We start from the raw sequence: 24,530 nt of genomic DNA, 5'->3' as shown, positions 1-24,530 counted from the left end.
AAACAGGAATAAAGACTTGGGTTCTAAACTGAGTATCAAACAGGAAGAAAGACTGTCAGGTTCTAAACTGAGTATCAAACAGGAATAAAGACTTGGGTTCTAAACTGAATATCAAACAGGAAGAAAGACTGTCGGGTTCTAAACTGAGTATCAAACAGGAATAAAGACTTGGGTTCTAAACTGAGTATCAAACAGGAAAAAAATACTCAGGTTCTAAACTGAGTATCAAACAGGAAAAAAAGACTCAGGTTCTAAACTGAGTATCAAACAGGAAGAAAGACTGTCAGGTTCTAAACGGAGTATCAAACAGGAAGAAAGACTGTCAGGTTCTAAACTGCGTATCAAATAGGAAAAAGATGACAGTCTGATGATCGTCTATGATGATAGTATATGAGACAGTCTGACAGTCTATGATGACAGTGCATGTATATCAGTAGTTCTCATGAGCTTCAGTGTCACATGGTCTACAGGCATTCAGAGGCCTTTCTGAAGGATCTGGTCGAGTCCTTCATGAGTTTTATGGCCGGCTGCCCTTGGAAAGAGTTTTTTTTTCTCTATGTACCATCCAGGTGTAGATGACGAAGAGGAAGTCTGCCTTGTTGTTGTTGTTGGCAGATTCCAACATGACTGCTTTCAGTGCACAAACAGTCAATGTCGCAGAGGTTTAAACAGGACAGAAGCAGAAACATGTCTTTGTGACAGGATGTGATGTGTCTTTGTGACAGGATGTGATGTTTCTTTGTGACAGGATGTGATGTCTTTGTGACAGGATGTGATGTTTCTTTGTGACAGGATGTGATGTCTTTGTGACAGGATGTGATGTAGACGCTACACCCATTGAGCAACACCAGCTCAGGTTTACTTCGAAATAGTATGAAATAGCTTTACTTTACATTAGAACTTCTATTCTCTGTCTGAACCAGATTCTGAATCTAGATTTGATCTGAATTCACCCGGGCTCGAATTGGGTCGGGTTCATATATATATATATATATATATATATATATATATATATATATATATATATATATATATATATATATATATATATATTAAACTATATAAGACTCGTGCACATCGTGTTGGACCCCGACTGGAGGTGCAGGTCAGCGCAAGAGAGATAAATAAACTAAAAGGAGAAAACCTTCAAGGGAAAGAAGGGACCGCACACTCCACAGGACTCGTTTTTGCTTATTTATTGTTTGCACAACGCGTTTCGCTATCGCTTCCTCAGGTGAGAGAGAGAGGGGGGGATAGAGAGACAGAGATTGGGGGGAGGGAGGGAGAGAGAGGGGGGTGGGGAGAGAGAGGGGGGGTGGGGAGAGGGGGATAGAGAGACAGAGATTGGGGGGGAGGGAGAGAGAGGGGGGGATAGAGAGAGAGGGGGAGAGGGGGTGGGGAGAGAGAGAGAGGGGGAGAGAGAGGGGTGGGGAGAGGGGGGGATAGAGAGAGGGAGAGGGGAGAGAGATGGGGGAGAGAGAGAGGGGCGGGAGAGAGAGAGGAGAAAGAGAGGGGGTGGGGAGAGGGGGGGATAGAGAGAGGGAGAGGGGAGAGAGAGGGGGGAGAGAGAGAGAGGGGTGGGAGGGAGAGGGGGAGAGAGAGAGGGGGGGGGTAGAGAGAGGGAGAGGGGAGAGAGAGGGGGGAGAGAGAGAGGGGCGGGAGAGAGGGGGTGGGGAGAGGGGGGGGGTAGAGAGAGGGAGAGGGGAGAGAGAGGGGGGAGAGAGAGAGGGGCGGGAGAGAGGGGGGAGAGAGAGAGGAGAGAGATAGGGGCGGGAGAGAGAGGGGGGAGAGATAGGGGGTGGGGAAAGGGGGGGATAGAGGGATCTATTAATATGCAAGGATAACAATCTGTATAGTCAAAGTCACAAATAACAATCTGTATATTCAAAGTCACAAATAACAATCTGTATAGTCAAAGTCACAAAGTCACAATATGTATAGTCACAGTCACAAATAACAATCTGTATAGTCAAAGTCACAAATAACAATCTGTATAGTCAAAGTCACAAATAACAATCTGTATAGTCAAAGTCACAAATAACAATCTGTATAGTCAAAGTCACAAATAACAATCTGTATAGTCAAAGATCTGTATAGTCAAAGTCACAAATAACAATCTGTATAGTCAAAGTCACAAATAACAATCTGTATAGTCAAAGTCACAAATAACAATCTGTATAGTCAAAGTCAAGCCTCCAAGAGGAGTTAACCGCAAGTGAGTGGAGGGGAGTTTTAAGAAGTTATCTCGGCTTATCTCAAGTGTACCGCTCCTTTTAACAGTATGTTCTTTCGTTTAGTTGAGAACAAAATGTACCTGAGGAAGCGATAGCGAAACGCGTTGTGCAAACAATAAATAAGCAAAAACGAGTCCTGTGGAGTGTGCGGTCCCTTCTTTCCCTTGAAGGTTTTCTCCTTTTAGTTTATATATATATATATATATATATATATATATATATATATATATATATATATATATATATATATATACTACGGCTCAGCTTCACATGAGCACACACATACACACACACAACACACATGCTGCAATCGCTAGTGACCTTTCCATTTTGTTTAAAGGAATGAGGAATATAAAGGTCACTTTTAGGAAAGAACACCAGGTATGGACTTCAGGGTCATGTTGAGGGATCTTCATTTTTTTTTTTTTTTTTTACATATTATGAAAGTACAGATTCATACCTTCAAAATAAGCCATCACTTGAACATTTTGGTGGGATACTTTGCAAGCTACTTCCTATGATTCATGGTGATTATCACAAAACGTATTCAGAGATAATAGCCTTCAAGAGACGAGCAGGCTATTCGGTGACAATAGTGAAACAACTACAACACTACCCAGAAGTTATTGTAATCCATGGCCCCCCTCTCTCTAGGGCAATTAACACCTGGCAGCTTTCCAGTCTGAGGCTCTTTGTTATTACAATGAGTCTGGTGACTGCAAACACAACACCCAGAGAAAAAAGGAAAAGTCATGATAGTTTATTAAAAAATTTGTGTGGTAGTGAAAGGTTAACCTTCTGTAGTGTGGTAGTGAAAGGTTAACCTTCAGTAGTGTGGTAGTGAAAGGGTTAACCTTCTGTAGTGTGGTAGTGAAAGGTTAACCTTCTGTAGTGTGGTAGTGAAAGGGTTAACCTTCTGTAGTGTGGTAGTGAAAGGTTAACCTTCTGTAGTGTGGTAGTGAAAGGTTAACCTTCTGTAGTGTGGTAGTGAAAGGTTAACCTTCTGTAGTGTGGTAGTGAAAGGGTTAACCTTCTGTAGTGTGGTAGTGAAAGGTTAACCTTCTGTAGTGTGGTAGTGAAAGGTTAACCTTCTGTAGTGTGGTAGTGAAAGGGTTAACCTTCAGTAGTGTGGTAGTGAAAGGGTTAACCTTCTGTAGTGTGGTAGTGAAAGGTTAACCTTCTGTAGTGTGGTAGTGAAAGGTTAACCTTCTGTAGTGTGGTAGTGAAAGGTTAACCTTCTGTAGTGTGGTAGTGAAAGGTTAACCTTCTGTAGTGTGGTAGTGAAAGGGTTAACCTTCTGTAGTGTGGTAGTGAAAGGTTAACCTTCTGTAGTGTGGTAGTGAAAGGTTAACCTTCTGTGGTGTTGTAGTGAAAGGGTTAACCTTCAGTAGTGTGGTAGTGAAAGGTTAACCTTCTGTGGTGTTGTAGTGAAAGGGTTAACCTTCAGTAGTGTGGTAGTGAAAGGGTTAACCTTCTGTAGTGTGGTAGTGAAAGGTTAACCTTCTGTAGTGTGGTAGTGAAAGGTTAACCTTCTGTAGTGTGGTAGTTTAAGGATTAACAGTAATTGCATGCCACATTACACATTATGAAATCTCGACGAAATACCTCTGAATAAGAATTAAAAAAAAATTAAAGATTCGATGACTAATTCGGCCAGAAACGGCTTTGAGGCGAAGCGTTACTAAGCGCTTCTGTAGTGTGGCAGTGAAAGGGTTAACGCGCGCCTCATCTCCCCTGCCTATACACGGTGCTGCGCACATTCATAACGTCCAGACAGGAGGGATAAACACGGTGCTGCGTGCATTCATAACGTCCAGACAGGAGGGATATACACGGTGCTGCGCGCATTCATAACGTCCAGACAGGAGGGATATACACGGTGCTGCGCGCATTCATAACGTCCAGACAGGAGGGATATACACGGTGCTGCGCGCATTCATAACGTCCAGACAGTAACAGTTAAGCATTTAGATGTATTTAGATGTAAATACATGTAGTGTGGTAGTGAAAGACACAACAACAACAACAACTTACTTTTAACTGTATTAACAGATTCCGTGCTGAATGCCAGCGCAGAAAATAGTTTACATCAGGGCCCCCACAATAATAATAATCTCTCGCTCTGATGAAAAAGCCATTTTTTATCACTCCGTTTCCGTATTAAATTAATTTACTTTTAGCCATTAGGTTGCAAAAAATGCACCCTACCGAAATTCGTTCACTCATAAAATTCTAACTGTGTTTTAATGGTTTTTAATTAAGTTAAAACACGCGTTTTATAACGGCCGCCAAGGCCTCTTTTTTATCTTTTTTATTTAGACACTGCTTGTCACACGTTACGTTGCTTATAACTTATAACATTAAGATAGTGTATTAACATTGTTATTCTCTCTCTGAGAAAGGAGAGCTAAATTGTGTCTGTGTGTTTTTTAACACCTCATAAGTACCACTTGCTACCCGGACAGGCCGCACCCAGCGATAGCCCGCGCGTGTAGTTTTTCCACCTCATGACAGAACATCCTTGTGGAACTATATAACAATAATTACCTCATTTACAAGTTGTATTTAAGTTTGCAAATAATGGCAAATAAGGGAACAGATTAATGACAATTCAAATATGTAAAAAAATCAAGATTTCGATTTTTTTGGGTTTTCTGAACAGCAAGACATTTTGTTCATTTCAGAGCACCTCCCCCCTTGCGCATCAAATCGGGTTTGGTCACGGCGGGTCACATATGTGCTTCTTGTATAGTATAGTTTAGATATAGTAAGTATAGCATAATGACAGTTAAAATTGTATATTGTATAGTAGTGTACATAGGAACCAGTGCCTTCTCAGGAATTTAGCATGTCTATTTTTATCATGTCTTCTTATTACCTGTTTTTTTTTTGTCTATTTTATTATTAGTATTATTGCACAATCGATGCAGGCATGACCACCCACATTTCACTGTATGCCCTGGTATGTATGTGACAAATAAACCTCTTGAATCTTATATAAAAAAAAATATATATACAGTATATATATTTTTAAATATATAAATATGTATTTGTATACAAACCGCAGACTCAGAGGACGTGTGGTTGGCCACTCAGCATTTGCTAAATCACCAGACCGGCAGCCCCACTGTAACCTTAAAAATATATAAATAAGGCAGCTGGGTGGCGTAGCGGAGATTGCGCTCGTCACCAATGCAAGAGACTCCGGTCTCGACTCCCCGAGTCAGCGTTGCCTGCGGCTTGGGCCAGTCGTCAAAATATCTCAATTGGCAGAGGTAGCGGGTGGAAAGTTGATGGGTGGGGATTGGACGTTGTGGACAGCGACTCCTACAGGTCGGTTGGGTGACGCCTGTACAGCAGAGACAGGAAGTATCGGGGGCAGCGTGAGCCTCCCACGCGTTACACCTCGCCACTGAGAGTCCGCGCTGTCTGGTGAAAAGATGCGACAGGCTGCCTCCTCGTGTACCGGAGGGGACACGTGATGCAAGGCTTCTATCCTCACTACAGCCGACCAGTGGGAGGCATAGTCTAGCAACGTTCAAGACAGGGGAGGGGAGAATTGGTGATACGAAATTGGGATGTGAGAAAAAAGTGGATCAAAAAATATATATAAATAATAATATATATTGGACAGAACCTCCCAGATCATAGCCCCGTTCGTGACTGTGATGCACTCCAACAAGGTTTGGCCAAGTGAATCCACAGTCCCTTGCTCTTCAATAGGAAACCAACCTAGATTTACCATGAAGAACTGGTCCTACCCGAACCATTCGTTATACAAGTATCAAATTTCAAAGGTACTCACAGTTGCACGAGGGTCTTGGACAGAGAAACGTAATGGTTTGAAAGCTCGGCGTTGCTAATAAACATTTTAAATATTTTTTATAAAATGGTCAACACAGCTTTATTTCCGGCATCAGGCAGCTAGAGACTTTTTGAGCAGTGTTGACCAGTTTATAAAAATTATTTAAAAAATGTTTATATGTTTATGCTTTCAAACTATTACATTTACATAGACCCTCGTGCAACTGTGAGTACCTTTGAAATTTCTCTGTGATACTTGTATAACGAACGGTTCGGTTAGGACCAGTTTTTCTTGGTAAATCTAGCTTGGTTTCCTATTGAAGAGCAAGGGACTGTGGATTCACTCGGCCAAACCTTGTTGGCGTGCATCACTGTCACGAAAGGGGCTACCCAGATCAAAGCTCTACTTCAGATGGTGTTTGGCCTTGATCCTCCATTCTCCTACAATGTAGTTTGTGACATGTTGTAAATGCCTACAGTTTGTGGTATGTTGTAATTGCCTACTGTTTGTGGTATGTTGTAATTGCCTACAGTTTGTGGCATGTTGTAATTGCCTAGTTTGTGACATGTTGTAAATCAGTGGCAGCTCGCCACTGGGGGCGCTAGGGCACCGCCCCCCCTGGTAAAGAGAGCAGGAGAAGAAGAAAATGTTTTATTTAAATTTTAGACCCCTAAAAATAAAATAAACATGTTTAAAATGAATAATATTTACAAATTTTAAGTATGTTTGTGTTTAAAATGCACAATAACGTTAATATATCAAATATAAATCATTGTTTTGTGATTCACATGACGTCACTGTCTGATATGAGAGTAGACTACCTCTGAAGCTGGGCGGAGACGTATCGCGCACACAGTGGGCGTGCACTGGTATCATCGCTGTATCATCACAGCCAATTAAATAGGTCAAGCAAATAATTTTTGCCTATCAGTGCGTAACGCACTGTGTGTTGAAATATGATGTAATATGATGGAAGCGGGGCGCGTTTTCTAGCGATCCAAGCAAGCAGGGTCCGTCCGGATGATCGGATCCTTCCGGCAGTCCGGAGATTTTGCTACCTTGGCTGGTAGCTGGATGCAGCTACCAGCTACCGTTAGCTACCAGCTAACGACGGTATGGACTGGAGTTTCTTTTTGAGTGGATTTAAAAAAAAAGTGGATTATGGGTTGTTGTGGACTGCACAGCTGAATATCTCGCCCCATTCAACTCTTGTGATGGTAAGTAAGTCTTGTAACGATAGCTTGGATTCCACGTCATGCTGTGTGTGTGTGTGTGAGAGAGAGAGATAGAAGGGGATACTAATTAATTTCGCCGCGGGGGGGCATAATCACAGGGACAATATAATGGTAACTTAAAATGACAAGATATACATCTGTGATTATTATTGGACGGATCTGAATACGAGAGAGAGAGAGACCTGGGCGTGCGTGTTTGTGTAGGGCTATTGGAAACATGGCTGCATTGACTGACTGTGATCATATATTGATTGATGGCAATGGTGATAGTTGTACTCTACCTACTTAAATATTCGTACCTTGTGGTTTCGCCGAAGCTCTGACGTGCACAGTAGGCTACTCAGTCTGTGGTTTCGCCAATGCATGCCTAGGTACATGTTTGCAAAATGTTTGGTATAGCGCCCCCCCTGGAGAAGAATTCACCAGCCACCACTGTTGTAAATGCCTACAGTTTGTGGTATGTTGTAATTGCCTACAGTTTGTGGTATGTTGTAATTGCCTACAGTTTGTGGTATGTTGTAATTGCCTACAGTTTGTGGCATGTTGTAAATGCCTACACAGCTTGTGGCATGTTGTAAATGCCTACACAGCTTGTGGCATGTTGTAAATGCCTACAGTTTGTGGCATGTTGTAATTGCCTAGTTTGTGACATGTTGTAAATGCCTACACAGTTTGTGGCATGTTGTAAATGCCTACACAGTTTGTGGCATGTTGTAAATGCCTACACAGTTTATGGCATGTTGTAAATGCCTACAGTTTATGGCATGTTGTAAATGCCTAGTTTGTGGCATGTGTTTATGGCATGTTGTAAATGCCTAGTTTCTTCTTAGCCCTTCTTAGGAGGAAGTCAGTTACCCTGTCATCCAATCGCGCAATGGATGAGGCACCAAATTAGTCGATTCACACAAAGCATCACAGTCAACATAAACACACATATTAAATAAAATGGTCAATTGATTTTATACTTTTTTGAATTAATGCATTGTTCCTGACAGGCAGCGAGCGAGCGAACTGGAGACGAAATCGCGCGCGACACTGTCCTGATATGACGCGACGCTTGTCCGAGACGAGTGTGTCTGTGTGTGTCTGTGTGTGTATTTACCTGGAAGCACAGGGGCAAAGCAGCTTGCGATTCTCGACCAATAAAAAGTGTTTAGGGGCGGGACTCGGCCGCGTAATCGCTCAACTAGAGACACAGCGAGCGAATATTTGAGGGGGGAGCGACATCGCCGCTCAGTTCGCTGTCGCTCGCGGTAGGTCAGGATAGTCTGATTGAAACGAATACATTTGAATCATTTTCGCAAACACGCTCGCTCGCGTCACTCCCTGTCAGGAACCGGTGTCATGCACACAACATGCACATAACATGTCCACATTTTAAAATGATAATATCAATAGCAATAATTTTATTCAGCACCTTTCTAAAAGCTGTGGATGTATTATTCTTTTTGTTTTTTATTATTATTATTATTATTATTCGTCTACTGTACATAAAAATAGTACCTTTTTAAAGGGCGAGTTCGCCCAAAATTCACAAAAGCATATTTTAAAGTGAAAGTGAGAAGCCGCTTGAATCAACATCACCTGGGGCTTGAATCAATGTCACCTGGGGCTTGAATCAATGTCACCTGGGGCTTGAATCAACATCACCTGGTGCTTGAATGAAAGTGGAGTGACAGAATGTCACCTCTCTTCTTCCAAGAACTGAGTGACTTGAAAGTGAATTGAGCCCAACGCAGGTCCAAACGGAGAGATCCAGCGTGTGTCCTGTAGCTGACTACGTCTAAACGGAGAGATCCAGCGTGTGTCCTGTAGCTGACTACGTCTAAACAGAGAGATCCAGCGTGTGTCCTGTAGCTGACTACGTCTAAACGGAGAGATCCAGCGTGTGTCCTGTAGCTGACTACGTCTAAACTGAGAGATCCAGCGTGTGTCCTGTAGCTGACTACGTCTAAACGGAGAGATCCAGCGTGTGTCCTGTAGCTGACTACGTCTAAACGGAGAGATCCAACGTGTGTCCTGTAGCTGACTACGTCTAAACGGAGAGATCCAGCGTGTGTCCTGTAGCTGACTACGTCTAAACGGAGAGATCCAGCGTGTGTCCTGTAGCTGACTACGTCCAAACGGAGAGATCCAGCGTGTGTCCTGTAGCTGACTACGTCTAAACGGAGAGATCCAGCGTGTGTCCTGTAGCTGACTACGTCCAAACGGAGAGATCCAGCGTGTGTCCTGTAGCTGACTACGTCTAAACGGAGAGATCCAGCGTGTGTCCTGTAGCTGACTACGTCTAAACGGAGAGATCCAGCGTGTGTCCTGTAGCTGACTACGTCTAAACGGAGAGAAGGGTGACGTGTTTGAGGCAGCTTGACTTTCTCCACAGTTATAACCAGAATAACAATAATCAGATGACAGATATAACATACAGTTGCAGTTCATTCGGCAGCACGTTTTCTGATTATCTTTGCATTCAAAACCTGCAAGTTTACACCACATTCGCACCACGTTCACACCACTTTCGCACCACATTCGCACCATGCATCACCGGTGTGAAATGGCTTTTAGGCGGCTGGGAAAAAAAGAATGTTGTTTGTTCAATAATAATGATAATAATAATGATAATAATAATGCTCGTTTCCATTCGTTTGGGTGTAACTAAAACAACGGTCAAAATATATTATAAAAAAATTATAATAATAATAACTTGAGGTGCCGTTGACTTATTAAGATTGCATTGCATATGGTGTTTTTACAATTTGAGACTTGAGCACCTGGCACGCCAGGCAGTTAAAATCAAGTGCACCGCCTTTGCTGTTCATTCCTGTTTCAGTTCAGGGGGTGCGTAACATTCCTATGACAGTGCCGAGTAGAAGGGAGGAGAGTGCAATTAATCGGTAGCAGTGGTCCTTAATATATGGGGCCCCAACAACAGACACCAAGGGGGGGGGGGGGGGGGGGAGCGAGGGAGGGAGAGAGAGAAGTGGAGAGAGAAAGAGGAGCCGGTTAGAACAAGAGAAGCGACTGGTTCAGTTCACCAACACAGTTCATCAGGTCCGCTGAGCTCCTGGTAAAAGTCCTGCTAAAAGTCTAGTTGAGTCCCGATGAGGTCCAGCTCTAGTCTGTACTGCAGCGCCGTGTCCCGTCCGCCACAGGCTGCGTTCGCCCTGTGTCTGCTCTGTGGCTAACAGGAAGTCCCACGGTCCGGCTCTGCGGCTACAGGAAGTAACAAGCTCTGGGGCAGCTCACATAGAAAGGTGGGGGGGCGGGGACAAAGTGTGGCACGTGTCCAACTGTCCGTCTGTCCTCATCTGACCGTGACTAGACAGGCGGAGGGGGGGCGGGTCTCTGACTAGACAGGTGGAGGGGGGGCGGGTCTCTGAGGCACTGGCTGTGATGCGGCAATGTGTTTTCTAGAGAGAGAGAGGTGGATAGAGGGGGGGAGAGGGGGGTAGAGAGAGATAGAGGGGGGGTAGAGAGAGAGAGGTGTATAGAGAGGGGGGGGGGGGAGGTGGCGAGAGAGGGAGAGGTGGATAGATAGGGGCGGTAGAGGTGGGGGTAGAGAGGGGGAGGAGAGGGGTGGGGGGAGAGAGAGAGGGGTGGCGAGAGGTGGTGAAAGAGGGGGAAGAGAGGTAGAGAGAGAGGTGGAGGTAGAGAGAGATAGGTGGAGGTAGAGAGATAGGTGGAGGTAGAGAGGTGGGGTAGAGAGAGAGAGGTGGTGAGAGAGGGGGAAGAGAGGTAGAGAGAGAGGGAGGTAGAGAGAGAGAGATCACACTTTTATTTAACAAGTGAAATCATGCTACATTCTACATTCCAACAGCCAGCACAGTGTCTGGTCAGTAACATGGGTCTCCCGGTCCCTCCGCTCTGCAGTAAACACTAAATACATTTCCTGGTATCCCTTCCCACTTTATCCAATCAGGAGAGAGAACCCTAGCTATTTTCACTTATTTCAAGAAATCTTGCAGAGCCAAATGTGCTTTACTGCACTGGCAGATTATACCACTATATCGGTGATGGCTGTCGGAAGGTAAAGCTATTATTTTAACAAAGAAAATACTGCTTATATAGCACCTTTAATTAAAAACGACAACACAGTCTGGTGATTTGCAGCCACAGAACCAGTTGGTCAAAATGTAGATATCCTGTTATTATGCTGCAGCAGTACACTGTTAAAGTGCACTGTTAAAGTCGCAATCAAATGGCATTTTAGAACCACCGAGCTGCCTTAACGTTATAGAATAGAATAGTACTTTATTAATCCCGAGGGAAATTCAGCACCACAGATCGCTCACAATAAACATTTAGAAATAAGAATACAGTTAAAGATATACATTCTAAAATATAAAGTCCAAAAATATACAGTAAAATGTACAGGAACATTATACAACGATTTATACAGTCTGATGGCTGGTTGGTATGAAGGACTTCCTGTGTTGTTGTTCAGTGTTGCATCTTGGGAGTCTGAGCCAAACACTGAACATGCTCCTTCTATAGACCAGGGGTTCCCAAAGTGGGAGTGCGCCGCGGGTGGGTCGCCAGATGATTTCCAATATTTTTTTTTCAAATATATATATATTTTTTTTTTCAAATTATTATTATTTTTTTTATGCAGTCAGGCCACTGAACTTAGAAGCAGGCCAGGCCAGTGTTTCTAGTTGCAGCAGCGCAATAGTTAGATAAACTAGGTGGGGAACAACCAGGAGATCACTGCAACTCACACAAGTTGGAGAACTATCTCTCTCTCTTGCTCTCACACACACACAAAGGGAGCCGCATGTGATTGGTGGAGGCAGGACCCTTACAAAAAACTGTTGTTGCTAATCATTGACACATGCTAGCCTGTAATAATCCCCCCCCAGAAAAATCTACTTTGCATTTGATATATTGCAAATATATGCCATCACACACACTGGCATTTAAAGGGTTACAATTATAAAATGAATATGTGGTGTTATGATCAGGGCTGAAGTTGAATAAAAGATTGTATTATTTTCAATCTGACATTACAAAAAAACAGAAAATCCATAAAAATCTGTGTTGTTGCTAATCATACATATGCTAGCCTGTTTTTTAACAATAATGTGTGATGCCATCACAAACACTGGCATTTAAAGGGTACAAATAAAAAATGCCTGCACCAGAAAGCAGGAAATTAAGTCTTTGTAACAATAAATTTCCTGGTGGGGGACCCCCAGACCCCCTGCTTAAAAAGTGGCCTGACTGGGGCTATATTTTGCACTATATTTCCTGGCCTGAATGATTTCCCCAGTCCGGCCCTGGTTAAAAGCCTCCAATGCTTATTAGTGTGTGTGCGTTTGAACGTTTGCATGTTTCAACCATACATTTCCATTTATAAAAAAATAAATATTATAATTTTTTTTACCTCCTATAATAGTGGGGGTTGCGGCTCTCTGACACCGTTATTTGGGGGTCGCGGCCTGAAAAGTTTAGACCACCGCAACACTTCCGGTATTCTGAGCTCATGGGGGAGCGCGGGGGAGAAAATGTATGAATGTGGATTAGAGCCTCGACATTAAGTGGTTGTAGCTACGGCTGTGGGGGTGCTGGAGACATGATCCAATAGACTTTTTTATACACCGAGTCTCCTGAACACGGAGAGACTGATGCCAAGTTGATCGGCACTTTCTCGGCCGAGCTATAGTCACTTTTCTGCACCTACTCCCCAAACTTTGCATGCACAGATTGATAAACGAAATAAATTTTTTTATGAACTCTTGTACGTGATGCGAAATCGGGCTGGAAAGAGAATGCCGTACCGGGTGTCCTCTCGGCCTCGTAGTAACTTCCTCACCTCCGTGAACGCGGCTCAGCCTTTGGCAACGCTCGTGGCATAGTCCGGGAAGATTGCAATAGTCACTCCGTTGGCCTGTAATGGAGCCTGGGCGCGTGCCCGGCTCAGCACCTCGACACAGTCCTGGTAGTAGTGGAGTTTAGCCACGATAGCACAAGGCTTCCCGTCCGTCCTCTTCGGCCCCAGTGTTCTGTGCGAGCGGTCGACCAGCACCTCATTATCCATTTGTAGCACGTCCTTCAGTAGTTTTGAGGCCGACGCTGTGGAGCTTGAGCCTTCCGTCTCAGCTACTCCTAGTATCCTTACGTTACACCTCCCCATTCTTCCTTCCATGTCCTCACACTTTCCCCTGAGACCGGCCACCTCTGTCTTTAAGTCTTTGACTGCGGTTTGTAACGTTACCACCTCGTCTGACCACGTCGAAAGGCCGTCTTCCATGTCTTTAATTGAGGCCCCCATTTTGTCCACCTCCTCATGGAGTGTCGCAATACAACTTCGCATTTCCGCTTTCATCTCTTTCAGATCGTTTCTAATAAGGTTGAACTCTTTGTTAAGTGCACCTTTCAATTCTGATTTTATTATCGCTGCGAAGTCCGATTTTAGCGCGATGAGAATCTCCGCCTTCAAGGCTGCGGTGTCCACGCCGGGCATCTTTGGCGATGTGGTTAGCGGCGGCTTGGAAATGGGACTGGAAGTCGAGGCTTTGTCGGGCCTACTGGAGGCCGGACCGGCATATTTGTATTTACGTAGGTTCGCCGCAATCTGTCCATGAAAACATTGTCCCCTGGCTTAAACAATGTACCCTGAGTAAAATTCACCAAGTTTTGTGAAGTAGAAAACGTATTAAATTAAAATAAAGTAGAGACTCGACGAGAGCTAGAACAAACCGCGTGCTACCCCATTGCCATCCTAGCCACGCCCCGGGAAGAAAAATCCTTGATTAAGATATTACTAGTAGCAGCCAAGAAAGCATTGACGAAAATGTGTTATAGAGTAGAAGCACCGACGAAAGAACAATGGACAGAGATAGTAGGGGGGATACAGGAAATGGAGAGAATCACACATAGGCTGAGGCTACAAGACGAGAAATTTGAGTAAAAATGGGAGAAGTGGGAAGAGTATAGGAAGAAAAGAAAGGACATCACAGGAGTGAAAAGGAGACAAGAAGAGAAATAGAAAGGAAAATTAACTATGAAGGTACCAAAGAACCCATGTCACTTTATTCTTTTATATCTTTTTTTTTATTTTTTTTATTTTTTTAGTTAATTTATCTTAGGTCAACTCTTCATTTGATTTTGATATTATTTTCTACTATCAACTATATCTTTTAGTTCTTATCTGTCGAATTGTATTGTACTGTCTCTTATAATGTTGAACGCCAATTGTAAAGTTGTACGTGGATGTTTGTTTGTAAATCAAGAAACTGAAAAAAAAAAGTAAAAAAGAAAAAAAAAGTTAACCTAGATCCCTGGACAATTTGCGCATGTGGAGTTTGGGGAGTAGGTGCGGAAAAGTGACTATAGCTCGGCCTCTCCGTGTTCAGGAGACTCAGCCATATAAAAAAAGTCTATTGGATCATGTCTACAGCATCCCCACAGCCGTAGCTACAACCACCTACGTCAAGGCTCTCATAAACATTCATACATTTTCTCCCCCCGCGCTCTCCCGTGAGCTCAATGTAACGCGAAAGTGCATTGGTCTATCCGCCAAATCCGTGTAGGTGGGAGGGGTTGTCCATGATGGTGTGGAGCTTAGCAAGGCTCCTCCTCTCTGACACCACCGCCAGAGAGTCTAGCTCCACCCCCACCACGTTACTGGCTCCTCCTCTCTGACACCACCCCCACCACGTTACTGGCTTTCCTGACCAGCTTTTCCAGCATGTTTGCATCTAGGGATTTCCCAGTGAAACAGGAATAGACAGGTGGGACCTAATGTCAGGAAGGATGTGATCGGATCGCTCCAAAGTGGGCGTGGCGTCATCGTAACAAAGCTGGCAGCTAGCTAGCCTACACATCAGACATGCTAAGCAGTAAGCTAGCTAGCCTACACATCAGACATGCTAAGCAGTAAGCTAGCTAGCCTACACATCAGACATGCTAAGCAGTAAGCTAGTTAGCCTACACATCAGACATGCTAAGCAGAAAGCTAGCTAACCTACACACCAGACATGCTAAGCAGTAAGCTAGCTAGCCTACACACCAGACATGCTAAGCAGTAAGCTAGCTAGCCTACACATCAGACATGCTAAGCAGTAAGCTAGCTAGCCTACACATCAGACATGCTAAGCAGTAATCTAGTTAGCCTACACATCAGACATGCTAAGCAGAAAGCTAGCTAACCTACACACCAGACATGCTAAGCAGTAAGCTAGCTAGCCTACACACAAGACATGCTAAGCAGTAAGCTAGTTAGCCTACACACCAGACATGCTAAGCAGTAAGCTAGCTAACCTACACATCAGACATGCTAAGCAGTAAGCTAGCTAACCTACACATCAGACATGCTAAGCAGTAAGCTAGCTAGCCTACACACCGGACATGCTAAGCAGTAAGCTAGCTAGCCTACACATCAGACATGCCAAGCAGTAAGCTAGCTAGCCTACACATCAGACATGCTAAGCAGTAAGCTAGCTAGCCTACACACCGGACATGCTAAGCAGTAAGCTAGCTAGCCTACACATCAGACATGCCAAGCAGTAAGCTAGCTAGCCTACACATCAGACATGCTAAGCAGTAAGCTAGCTAGCCTACACATCAGACATGCCAAGCAGTAAGCTAGCTAGCCTACACACCAGACATGCTAAGCCTACACACCCGATGTGCTAAGCAGTAAGCTAGCTAGCCTACACATCAGACATGCCAAGCAGTAAGCTAGCTAGCCTACACACCAGACATGCTAAGCCTACACACCCGATGTGCTAAGCAGTAAGCTAGCTAGCCTACACACCAGACATGCTAAGCAGTAAGCTAGCTAGCCTACACACCAGACATGCTAAGCCTACACACCAGACATGCTAAGCAGTAAGCTAGCTAGCCTACACACCAGACATGCTAAGCAGTAAGCTAGTTAGCCTACACACCAGACATGCTAAGCCTACACACCAGACATGCTAAGCAGTAAGCTAGTTAGCCTACACACCAGACATGCTAAGCAGTAAGCTAGTTAGCCTACACACCAGACATGCTAAGCAGTAAGCTAGCTAGCCTACACACCAGACATGCTAAGCAGTAAGCTAGTTAGCCTACACACCAGACATGCTAAGCAGTAAGATAGCTAGCCTACACACCAGACATGCTAAGCAGTAAGATAGCTAGCCTACACACCAGACATGCTAAGCAGTAAGCTAGCTAGCCTACACACCAGACATGCTAAGCAGTAAGCTAGTTAGCCTACACATCAGACATGCTAAGCAGTAAGCTAGCTAGCCTACACACCAGACATGCTAAGCAGTAAGCTAGTTAGCCTACACATCAGACATGCTAAGCAGTAAGCTAGTTAGCCTACACACCAGACATGCTAAGCAGTAAGATAGCTAGCCTACACATCAGACATGCTAAGCAGTAAGCTAGTTAGCCTACACATCAGACATGCCAAGCAGTAAGCTAGCTAGCCTACACATCAGACATGCTAAGCAGTAAGCTAGCTAGCCTACACACCGGACATGCTAAGCAGTAAGCTAGCTAGCCTACACATCAGACATGCCAAGCAGTAAGCTAGCTAGCCTACACATCAGACATGCTAAGCAGTAAGCTAGCTAGCCTACACATCAGACATGCCAAGCAGTAAGCTAGCTAGCCTACACACCAGACATGCTAAGCCTACACACCCGATGTGCTAAGCAGTAAGCTAGCTAGCCTACACATCAGACATGCCAAGCAGTAAGCTAGCTAGCCTACACACCAGACATGCTAAGCCTACACACCCGATGTGCTAAGCAGTAAGCTAGCTAGCCTACACACCAGACATGCTAAGCAGTAAGCTAGCTAGCCTACACACCAGACATGCTAAGCCTACACACCAGACATGCTAAGCAGTAAGCTAGCTAGCCTACACACCAGACATGCTAAGCAGTAAGCTAGTTAGCCTACACACCAGACATGCTAAGCCTACACACCAGACATGCTAAGCAGTAAGCTAGTTAGCCTACACACCAGACATGCTAAGCAGTAAGCTAGTTAGCCTACACACCAGACATGCTAAGCAGTAAGCTAGCTAGCCTACACACCAGACATGCTAAGCAGTAAGCTAGTTAGCCTACACACCAGACATGCTAAGCAGTAAGATAGCTAGCCTACACACCAGACATGCTAAGCAGTAAGATAGCTAGCCTACACACCAGACATGCTAAGCAGTAAGCTAGCTAGCCTACACACCAGACATGCTAAGCAGTAAGCTAGTTAGCCTACACATCAGACATGCTAAGCAGTAAGCTAGCTAGCCTACACACCAGACATGCTAAGCAGTAAGCTAGTTAGCCTACACATCAGACATGCTAAGCAGTAAGCTAGTTAGCCTACACACCAGACATGCTAAGCAGTAAGATAGCTAGCCTACACACCAGACATGCTAAGCAGTAAGCTAGCTAGCCTACACACCAGACATGCTAAGCAGTAAGCTAGTTAGCCTACACACCAGACATGCTAAGCAGTAAGCTAGCTAGCCTACACACCAGACATGCTAAGCAGTAAGATAGCTAGCCTACACATCAGACATGCTAAGCAGTAAGCTAGTTAGCCTACACACCAGACATGCTAAGCAGTAAGATAGCTAGCCTACACACCAGACATGCTAAGCAGTAAGCTAGCTAGCCTACACATCAGACATGCTAAGCAGTAAGCTAGTTAGCCTACACACCAGACATGCTAAGCAGTAAGCTAGCTAGCCTACACACCAGACATGCTAAGCAGTAAGCTAGCTAGCCTACACATCAGACATGCTAAGCAGTAAGCTAGTTAGCCTACACATCAGACATGCTAAGCAGAAAGCTAGCTAACCTACACACCAGACATGCCAAGCAGTAAGCTAGTTAGCCTACAAGCCTACACCATGGTAAGACAAGACCAACTGGTATTGGGACATCCCGATAAACTAATGAAAGATTCAGGGGGCTGGTCCAAGGCTAATAGGCGGCAGGAATATAGTTGTTTACTTACTGAGGAGGTGGAGGGGGTCTGAGAGCGTAGGAGGGCACCGAACCCGTTCTGTTGGTCTGCACCACCTGAAACACAAACCGCAGTGAACGCTTTATAACGGTGCTAAACACATCCTCCTGCAATAAGAGACAATTCAGTTGCATATGGTACCGACTCGACTCGCTTCTTTTTGGTTTTCCACTGGGCAAAAGTTGTGGATAGTACCTGGTACCAAAACCGAGTGGAGTAAAGCCGGTAGCAACAATAGAGCGGCAACAGAGAGTGAAGAAAGAGCAGATGGGATGCTGTCTAGCAGGGCAACATACCATTCATTTATTTCACCAACGTTTCGACTCTGCCTTCCTCAGGGTATGATGGATAAGAGAGGACGGAGGATGTAGGATGTATGGTATAGGATGTAGGATGTATGGTATAGGATAATGATCGGTGATGTATGGTATAGGATGTATGATAGGTGATGTATGATGTATAGGATATATGATAGGTGATGTATGGTATAGGATGTATGATAGGTGATGTATGGTGTATGGTATATGATAGGTGATGTATGGTATATGATGTATGATAGGTGATGTATGATGTATAGGATATATGATAGGGGATGTATGGTATAGGATGTATGATAGGTGATGTATGGTGTATGATAGGTGATGTATGGTATATGATAGGGGATGTATGGTATATGATGTATGGTATATGGTATATGGTATATGCTATATGATAGGTGAATGGTGATACAGCCTAAGGAAGGCTGTGAGCTGAAACGTTTGGTCAAATAAATGATCACTTGAAGGGGAAAAGAGCAGCGTCACCATTAGAATGGAGCAGCAACACAAACGCAGCCACCAGTCATTAGAAAACCTGATAGTTAATACCGGTAGTTAGTAATGACGGACCGACAGACATGCAGACATGCAGACATGCAGACAGACAGACAGCAACAGGAACACACGGGTCATTAAAAACCTGGTTATAACCCATCAAACCTATCAGTCACCCTGTCAAACCCGTAGACCAAACCCATAGAAAACTGAAGCCACACCCACAGGAGTAGATGGCTAGCTGGTCAAAATGACTGAATGGGAATGAATTTTGCTTCTTTTTTCTTTTACTATTGCAACGGATGATCGGTTAATTAAAAGGCAAGGCTTATCGACTCCCGGAGAGTCAGCATTGCCTTGGCTTGGGCTGATCGCTATACTAACTCGTTTGGCTGAGTTAGGGGGAGGGAAGCCGTGGGTGGGTCCTGGGCGTTGTGGACAGCGACCCCTACAGTTCGGTCGGGGCGCCTGCACAGCGAGGGTAGGATCTGGAGAAAGGTAGTGTGACCTTCCACACGTTACACTCTCCCGGTGAGAATCTGCACTGCCAGGCTGGCTGCCGGCTGGCTGCACATGTGTCGGAGGAAAACATGCGACAGTCTCCGGCCTCCCGGACCAACAGTAGAGGGGGGTGCGCAACAACCAGGAAGGGGGTTGGGAATTGGCATAACGACTAACAGTGGGATGGGAGAAAATTCGGAAAAAAGGAGGGGGAAAAAGATAATAAAAAAATAAATAAAAAAGGCAAGGCTTAGATATTACATTTATCACTGCTAAAATATTGTTTGAATTTGTCAATTTAAAAAAGGTGCTGTATGTGGTATTCTGTTGTTAAAATAAGTGGTAAATGGCTCTACATTCCAACAGCCATCACTGATATAGAGTGTCTGGTCAGTAACATGGGTCTCCCAGTCCCTCCACGTTGCAGTAAACAGAACATACATTTCCTGGTATATGGTATAGATAGTTAACATGTGTTCTGTATGCATATAGTGACATGATAGTGATGGTAGAGATGTAGAGATGTAAGAGAAGCTAAGCCCACATCCCGACAGACAGAAGACAGGAGGGGGAAAGCACAGTCAGCACAGTAAATGGTGCATTTGTAGTACAGTGAGTCTCTACGTCCTCATCTACATTTATAGTACGGTACCGGGACAGCGGGTCTCTGTCCTCGTGACTCATCTACAGGCGTGAGTTCAACACGTCGACAGGCTGAGTCAAGAGAACCGAACCATCAGGGCAGCTTTTGATTATTGGATAAAATAAAAAAAGATTATATATTTTTTTAGGAGGGACGGATTTACCTCACTGTCCCAATATTTACATCAGTGTAGAGGTACAGTAAACTGCAGGGTCATATTCAGTGTAGAGGTACAGTGAACTGCAGGGTCATATTCAGTGTAGAGGTACAGTGAACTGCAGGGGTCATATTCAGTGTAGAGGTACAGTGAACTGCAGGGGTCATATTCAGTGTAGAGGTACAGTGAACTGCAGGGTCATATTCAGTGTAGAGAGGTACAGTAAACTGTAGGAGAAGTCATGATTTACCTCCTCAGGTTGTAATAAGTGAGCATGGTGCTTCACATGGGGAGAAGAATATAAAAACATTATAGTTAGTATCATCCAAACAGTACAAATCAAGATATTCTCTCTCTCCATCTATATATATACACACACATACACAATAGAACATTGATACATCAGTCAGTAAAGCGCTGCCTCAAGCTCAAATAGTACATGGTGCATTTATACAATTTGTAAAATTTTGTTGTTCACATTCGGCTGTCCCCGAAGCCTGTTTTTGGGATTCGAACTTCGTCAGGGTTTTTCGAACGAACGTTCGAACCTTTGTTTTTAATTAAAAAAATGTCAACAAAAAATATTTAATTTTTTTTTATATAAATATCCTCAAACCAAATCCTCTATTTGAATAAAGTGATTAATCGGATTAAATGAGTTTTTTTATTTTTTATTAAATCAACTTTCCAGCCCCAGACCCAGCCCAGGGAGAAGCCCCAGCCCAACTAAATCAATTAAATCAACTTTCTTTAATGAATATAACTCATCAGTTTCTTTTAATACTATAATATTAGTGTAGCCTAATCTTTATCTGCAACTGTAAAGAAAACCCCCATTGGTTTAAACAGAATGATTTAAAAAAAAATAATATATATATATTTTTTTTTAATAAAAAATAAAAAATTCAAATGTTGATTTAGAATAAAAATGCCAACGTAACGAACGAAGGTTCGAAGGTTCGAACGTTTGGGCTCAGCCCTACATTCACACATTGACGGCGGAGGCGACCATGCAAGGTGCCGACCTGCTCATCAGGAGCAGTTAGGGGTTAAGTGTGTCTTTAAGCTCAAGGACACTTCGACGTGCTGCCCGGGAAGAGCGGGAATCAAACCGGGAAACTTCCGATTACCAGACGACCGCTCTACCTCCTGAGCCACGGCCCCCCCCCCTGGGAGAGAAGCTTCCCAGTACAACCATATCATGGCCCTACGGTTGGCCACTGGAGAAGATGACTTGCTCAAGGGCACCTCAAGGGTAATTCTAGAGTCAGTGTTACTCACTAAATTCCCCCCGCCGGTTGGGGATTTCAACCGGCGACCTTCCGGTCCCACGCCTGCTTGTCCCGTGAGCCTAGAGGTGGACATGCACACAGTCTACAAGGAAAATCCACGCTTCTTCTCTGAATTCAAAAAGGCAATTTAATACTCTGCCTCGAGATAGCCACCTCACTTCAGTGTGGTATAGCAGCTGGTTATGAGCAGAGCCCATTTCATAACAGACAACCGGCTAGGGCTGTCTTAAATACTTCGAAGCTTCGTTCGATGGGCATGGGATTCGAATATGAAAATAAAATTCGAATATATAAAAAATATAAAAAAATGATTTTGCCATGGAATGACATGGTCCTTTGTAGCTCAATGAGTGCACGGCTCTGAGCCAGGCATACTGCATGATGGCGCCCTCCGTGGCTGACGTCTTTGTGTCGTCCTCCCGACAACAACTTCGTTTTCTACTTATTATTAGGGATGCCCCGATCACGTTTTTTGCCACCGATACCGATCACCGATCGTCGTGAGCCATATCGGCCGATACCGATCCGATACCAATCGTTTTTGATTAAAAGAAATTAAAATTTATTTTATAAAAAAAATTTCTTTTTTGTTTAATAAAATATATATATTATATAATTAGACTTGTACTTGTATTATCTGCGAGACATCGCCACCACGCAACAAGCTCCACTGTCTGTGTGTACTCTAGTAGCCTCCAGCTACGGCCAGGATTCTCCGGAGCTGCACCTGGACCCTATACTGCCTCGAGCTACGGCAAGGATTCTCCGGCGCTGCAGCTGGACCCTAGTATTGGTATAACGTTAAATCACATTCACAAGCCCTCAGCTCGAATACGCATCGAATCAGTGTTATAAGACATTGATATCAGGAGCTATCTGTAGCTACTGCTAGCCGGATATATAACGTTAATACAACGCCTCAGTGAATTATTTAGTTCAATGGGACATTTCGTTTTGAACAGTGAACTAGCTTGCGCTAATGTGAGCTAACAGCTAACAGGTATCATACACTCTACTAGACTTTGTGGAGCGTTTGTTGATGTCAGGAGCTATCGGTAGCTAGCCGGCTAGATACCGTTCGGTTAGACAATGCCTCATCATGTATTAAACTAAAAGTGAATAGTTGACTGGGTCATTTTGTAACGGTAGCTAAGCTAACGTTAGCTCAGGGAGACGCCGACGCCGTGCTCCCGTGTCCCATCTCACTAGACTAGACCCGTGTTTACATGCGTGCAGGAGGGAGGAGCAGACCCCGCACCACCCGGTGTCTGAGACAGAACTCAGCGAATGAGATCGGCTTTGACGATTGGCGAAAATAAAGCATTATCACCGATCACCGATCGCATATTTATATTGATCATCGGCCGATAACGATCGGTGGCCGATCGATCGGGGAATCCCTACTTATTATTGTCTTAGTTTGCCTCCTAAATGCAACGTTATTGCACGCAACAGTGAGTTACAACAGAGATGCACTAATGGATATCGGCAAAGCTCACCATGAGCTCACTTATAGCTTAACAGACTTTCACTTTCTGTTACGACGAGACCCCGCTATCCACATCAAAACAACAAGACGGAGAGGCAAGAGAGCGGGGCTACATGCTAGGCTAAAGACTAGGGCTACACGACCACCACTACATAGCCTGCTGCTAGCTAACGTCCGCTCGCTCGACAACAAGATGGATGAGCTGAGAACCAGGATTACATCCCAGCGTGAAATGAGAGAATGCTGTGCTCTTATTTTCACGGAAACCTGGCTTTCGGACAGCATTCCAGACTCGGCCATCCAGCTTGCAACGCACTCCGTTTACCGTGGGGACAGGACAAAGGCTTCCCGAAAGGCGAGAGGCGGCGGCGTCTGTGTCTACGTGAGTAATAGTTGGTGCTCGGACGTATAGGTGACTGAAAGACACTGTACGGAGAATATTGAACTTTTGATGGTGAAATGCAGACCCTTTTGCCTGCCAAGGGAGTTCAGTGCAGTGTTTATACTGGCTGTTTACATTCCGCCACGGGCGGACTCCACAATTGCACTGGGGCTGCTGCATGACGTCATCAGTAAACAAGAGACTGCACACCCCGATGCCGTGTTCACGGTAGCTGGGGATTTTAACCACCGCAACTTAAAGAGTGTCCTCCCGAAATACCACCAGTATGTGAACTTTCCTACAAGGGAGAAAAACACTCTGGACCAGGTCTACAGCAACGTGAGGGGAGCCTACAAGGCTGTGCCCAGACCACACTTTGGACTATCTGATCACATCTCAGCCTTTCTCTATCCAGCGTACAGACAACGCCTCAAGCAAGCCCCACCAGTAAGTAAAACTGTTAAAGTGTGGAATGAAGAAACCGAACTGGTGCTTCAGGACTGCTTTGGGAGCACAGACTGGGACATGTTTAAAACTGCTGCTCAGAGGGATGACTCTACTGTGGATTTAGAGGAATATGCGTCCAGTGTAACTGGCTACATCAGCACATGTGTGGAAAACATTGTGCCCACAAAACAATGCAAGACAACCCAAACCAAAAACCCTGGATTAACTGTGATGTTCGGTCCAAACTACATGCCCGCTCCACTGCATTTGTCTCGGGCAACGCTGAAGACTACAAGAAGGCCAGATACGACCTGCGTAGATCCATCAGTGAGGCCAAGGGACAATACAGACAAAAGCTGGAGGGATTCTACACCACCAATGATTCCCGCCGCATGTGGCAAGGCCTGCAGCACATCACAGACTACAAGCAGGGGAGCAAGGGGGTCACAAACAGCCAACCCTCACTGCCAGATGAGCTGAATGAGTTCTACGCCCGCTTCGAGGTCCCCAACACCAACCAACAGAGAGGGGTTCTGACCACTGAGCGCACACAGGACCCACC

At 44.6% G+C, this 24,530-nt stretch overlaps 1 protein-coding gene across 1 annotated transcript in view; it reads right to left on the bottom strand.

Annotated features, from left to right (window-relative positions):
- Window positions 1-6,750: 6,750 nt before the first annotated feature.
- Window positions 6,751-24,530, bottom strand: part of LOC311236166 (disintegrin and metalloproteinase domain-containing protein 9-like) — a 350,625-nt gene continuing 332,845 nt past the window's right edge. The window contains exons 22-24 of the mRNA XM_084323795.1: window positions 20,609-20,638; window positions 18,237-18,301; window positions 6,751-10,681 (exon numbers count right to left, since the gene is read on the bottom strand). Coding sequence (XP_084179921.1) covers window positions 10,621-10,681; window positions 18,237-18,301; window positions 20,609-20,638 — 156 coding nt within the window. The 3' untranslated portion in view covers window positions 6,751-10,620. The remainder of the gene's footprint in view (window positions 10,682-18,236; window positions 18,302-20,608; window positions 20,639-24,530) is intronic.

Source organism: Notolepis coatsorum, assembly GCF_963971535.1.
Source record: "Notolepis coatsorum genome assembly, chromosome: 10".
Classification (NCBI taxonomy): domain Eukaryota; kingdom Metazoa; phylum Chordata; class Actinopteri; order Aulopiformes; family Paralepididae; genus Notolepis; species Notolepis coatsorum.
This window is presented reverse-complemented; position numbering and strand designations above follow the sequence as displayed.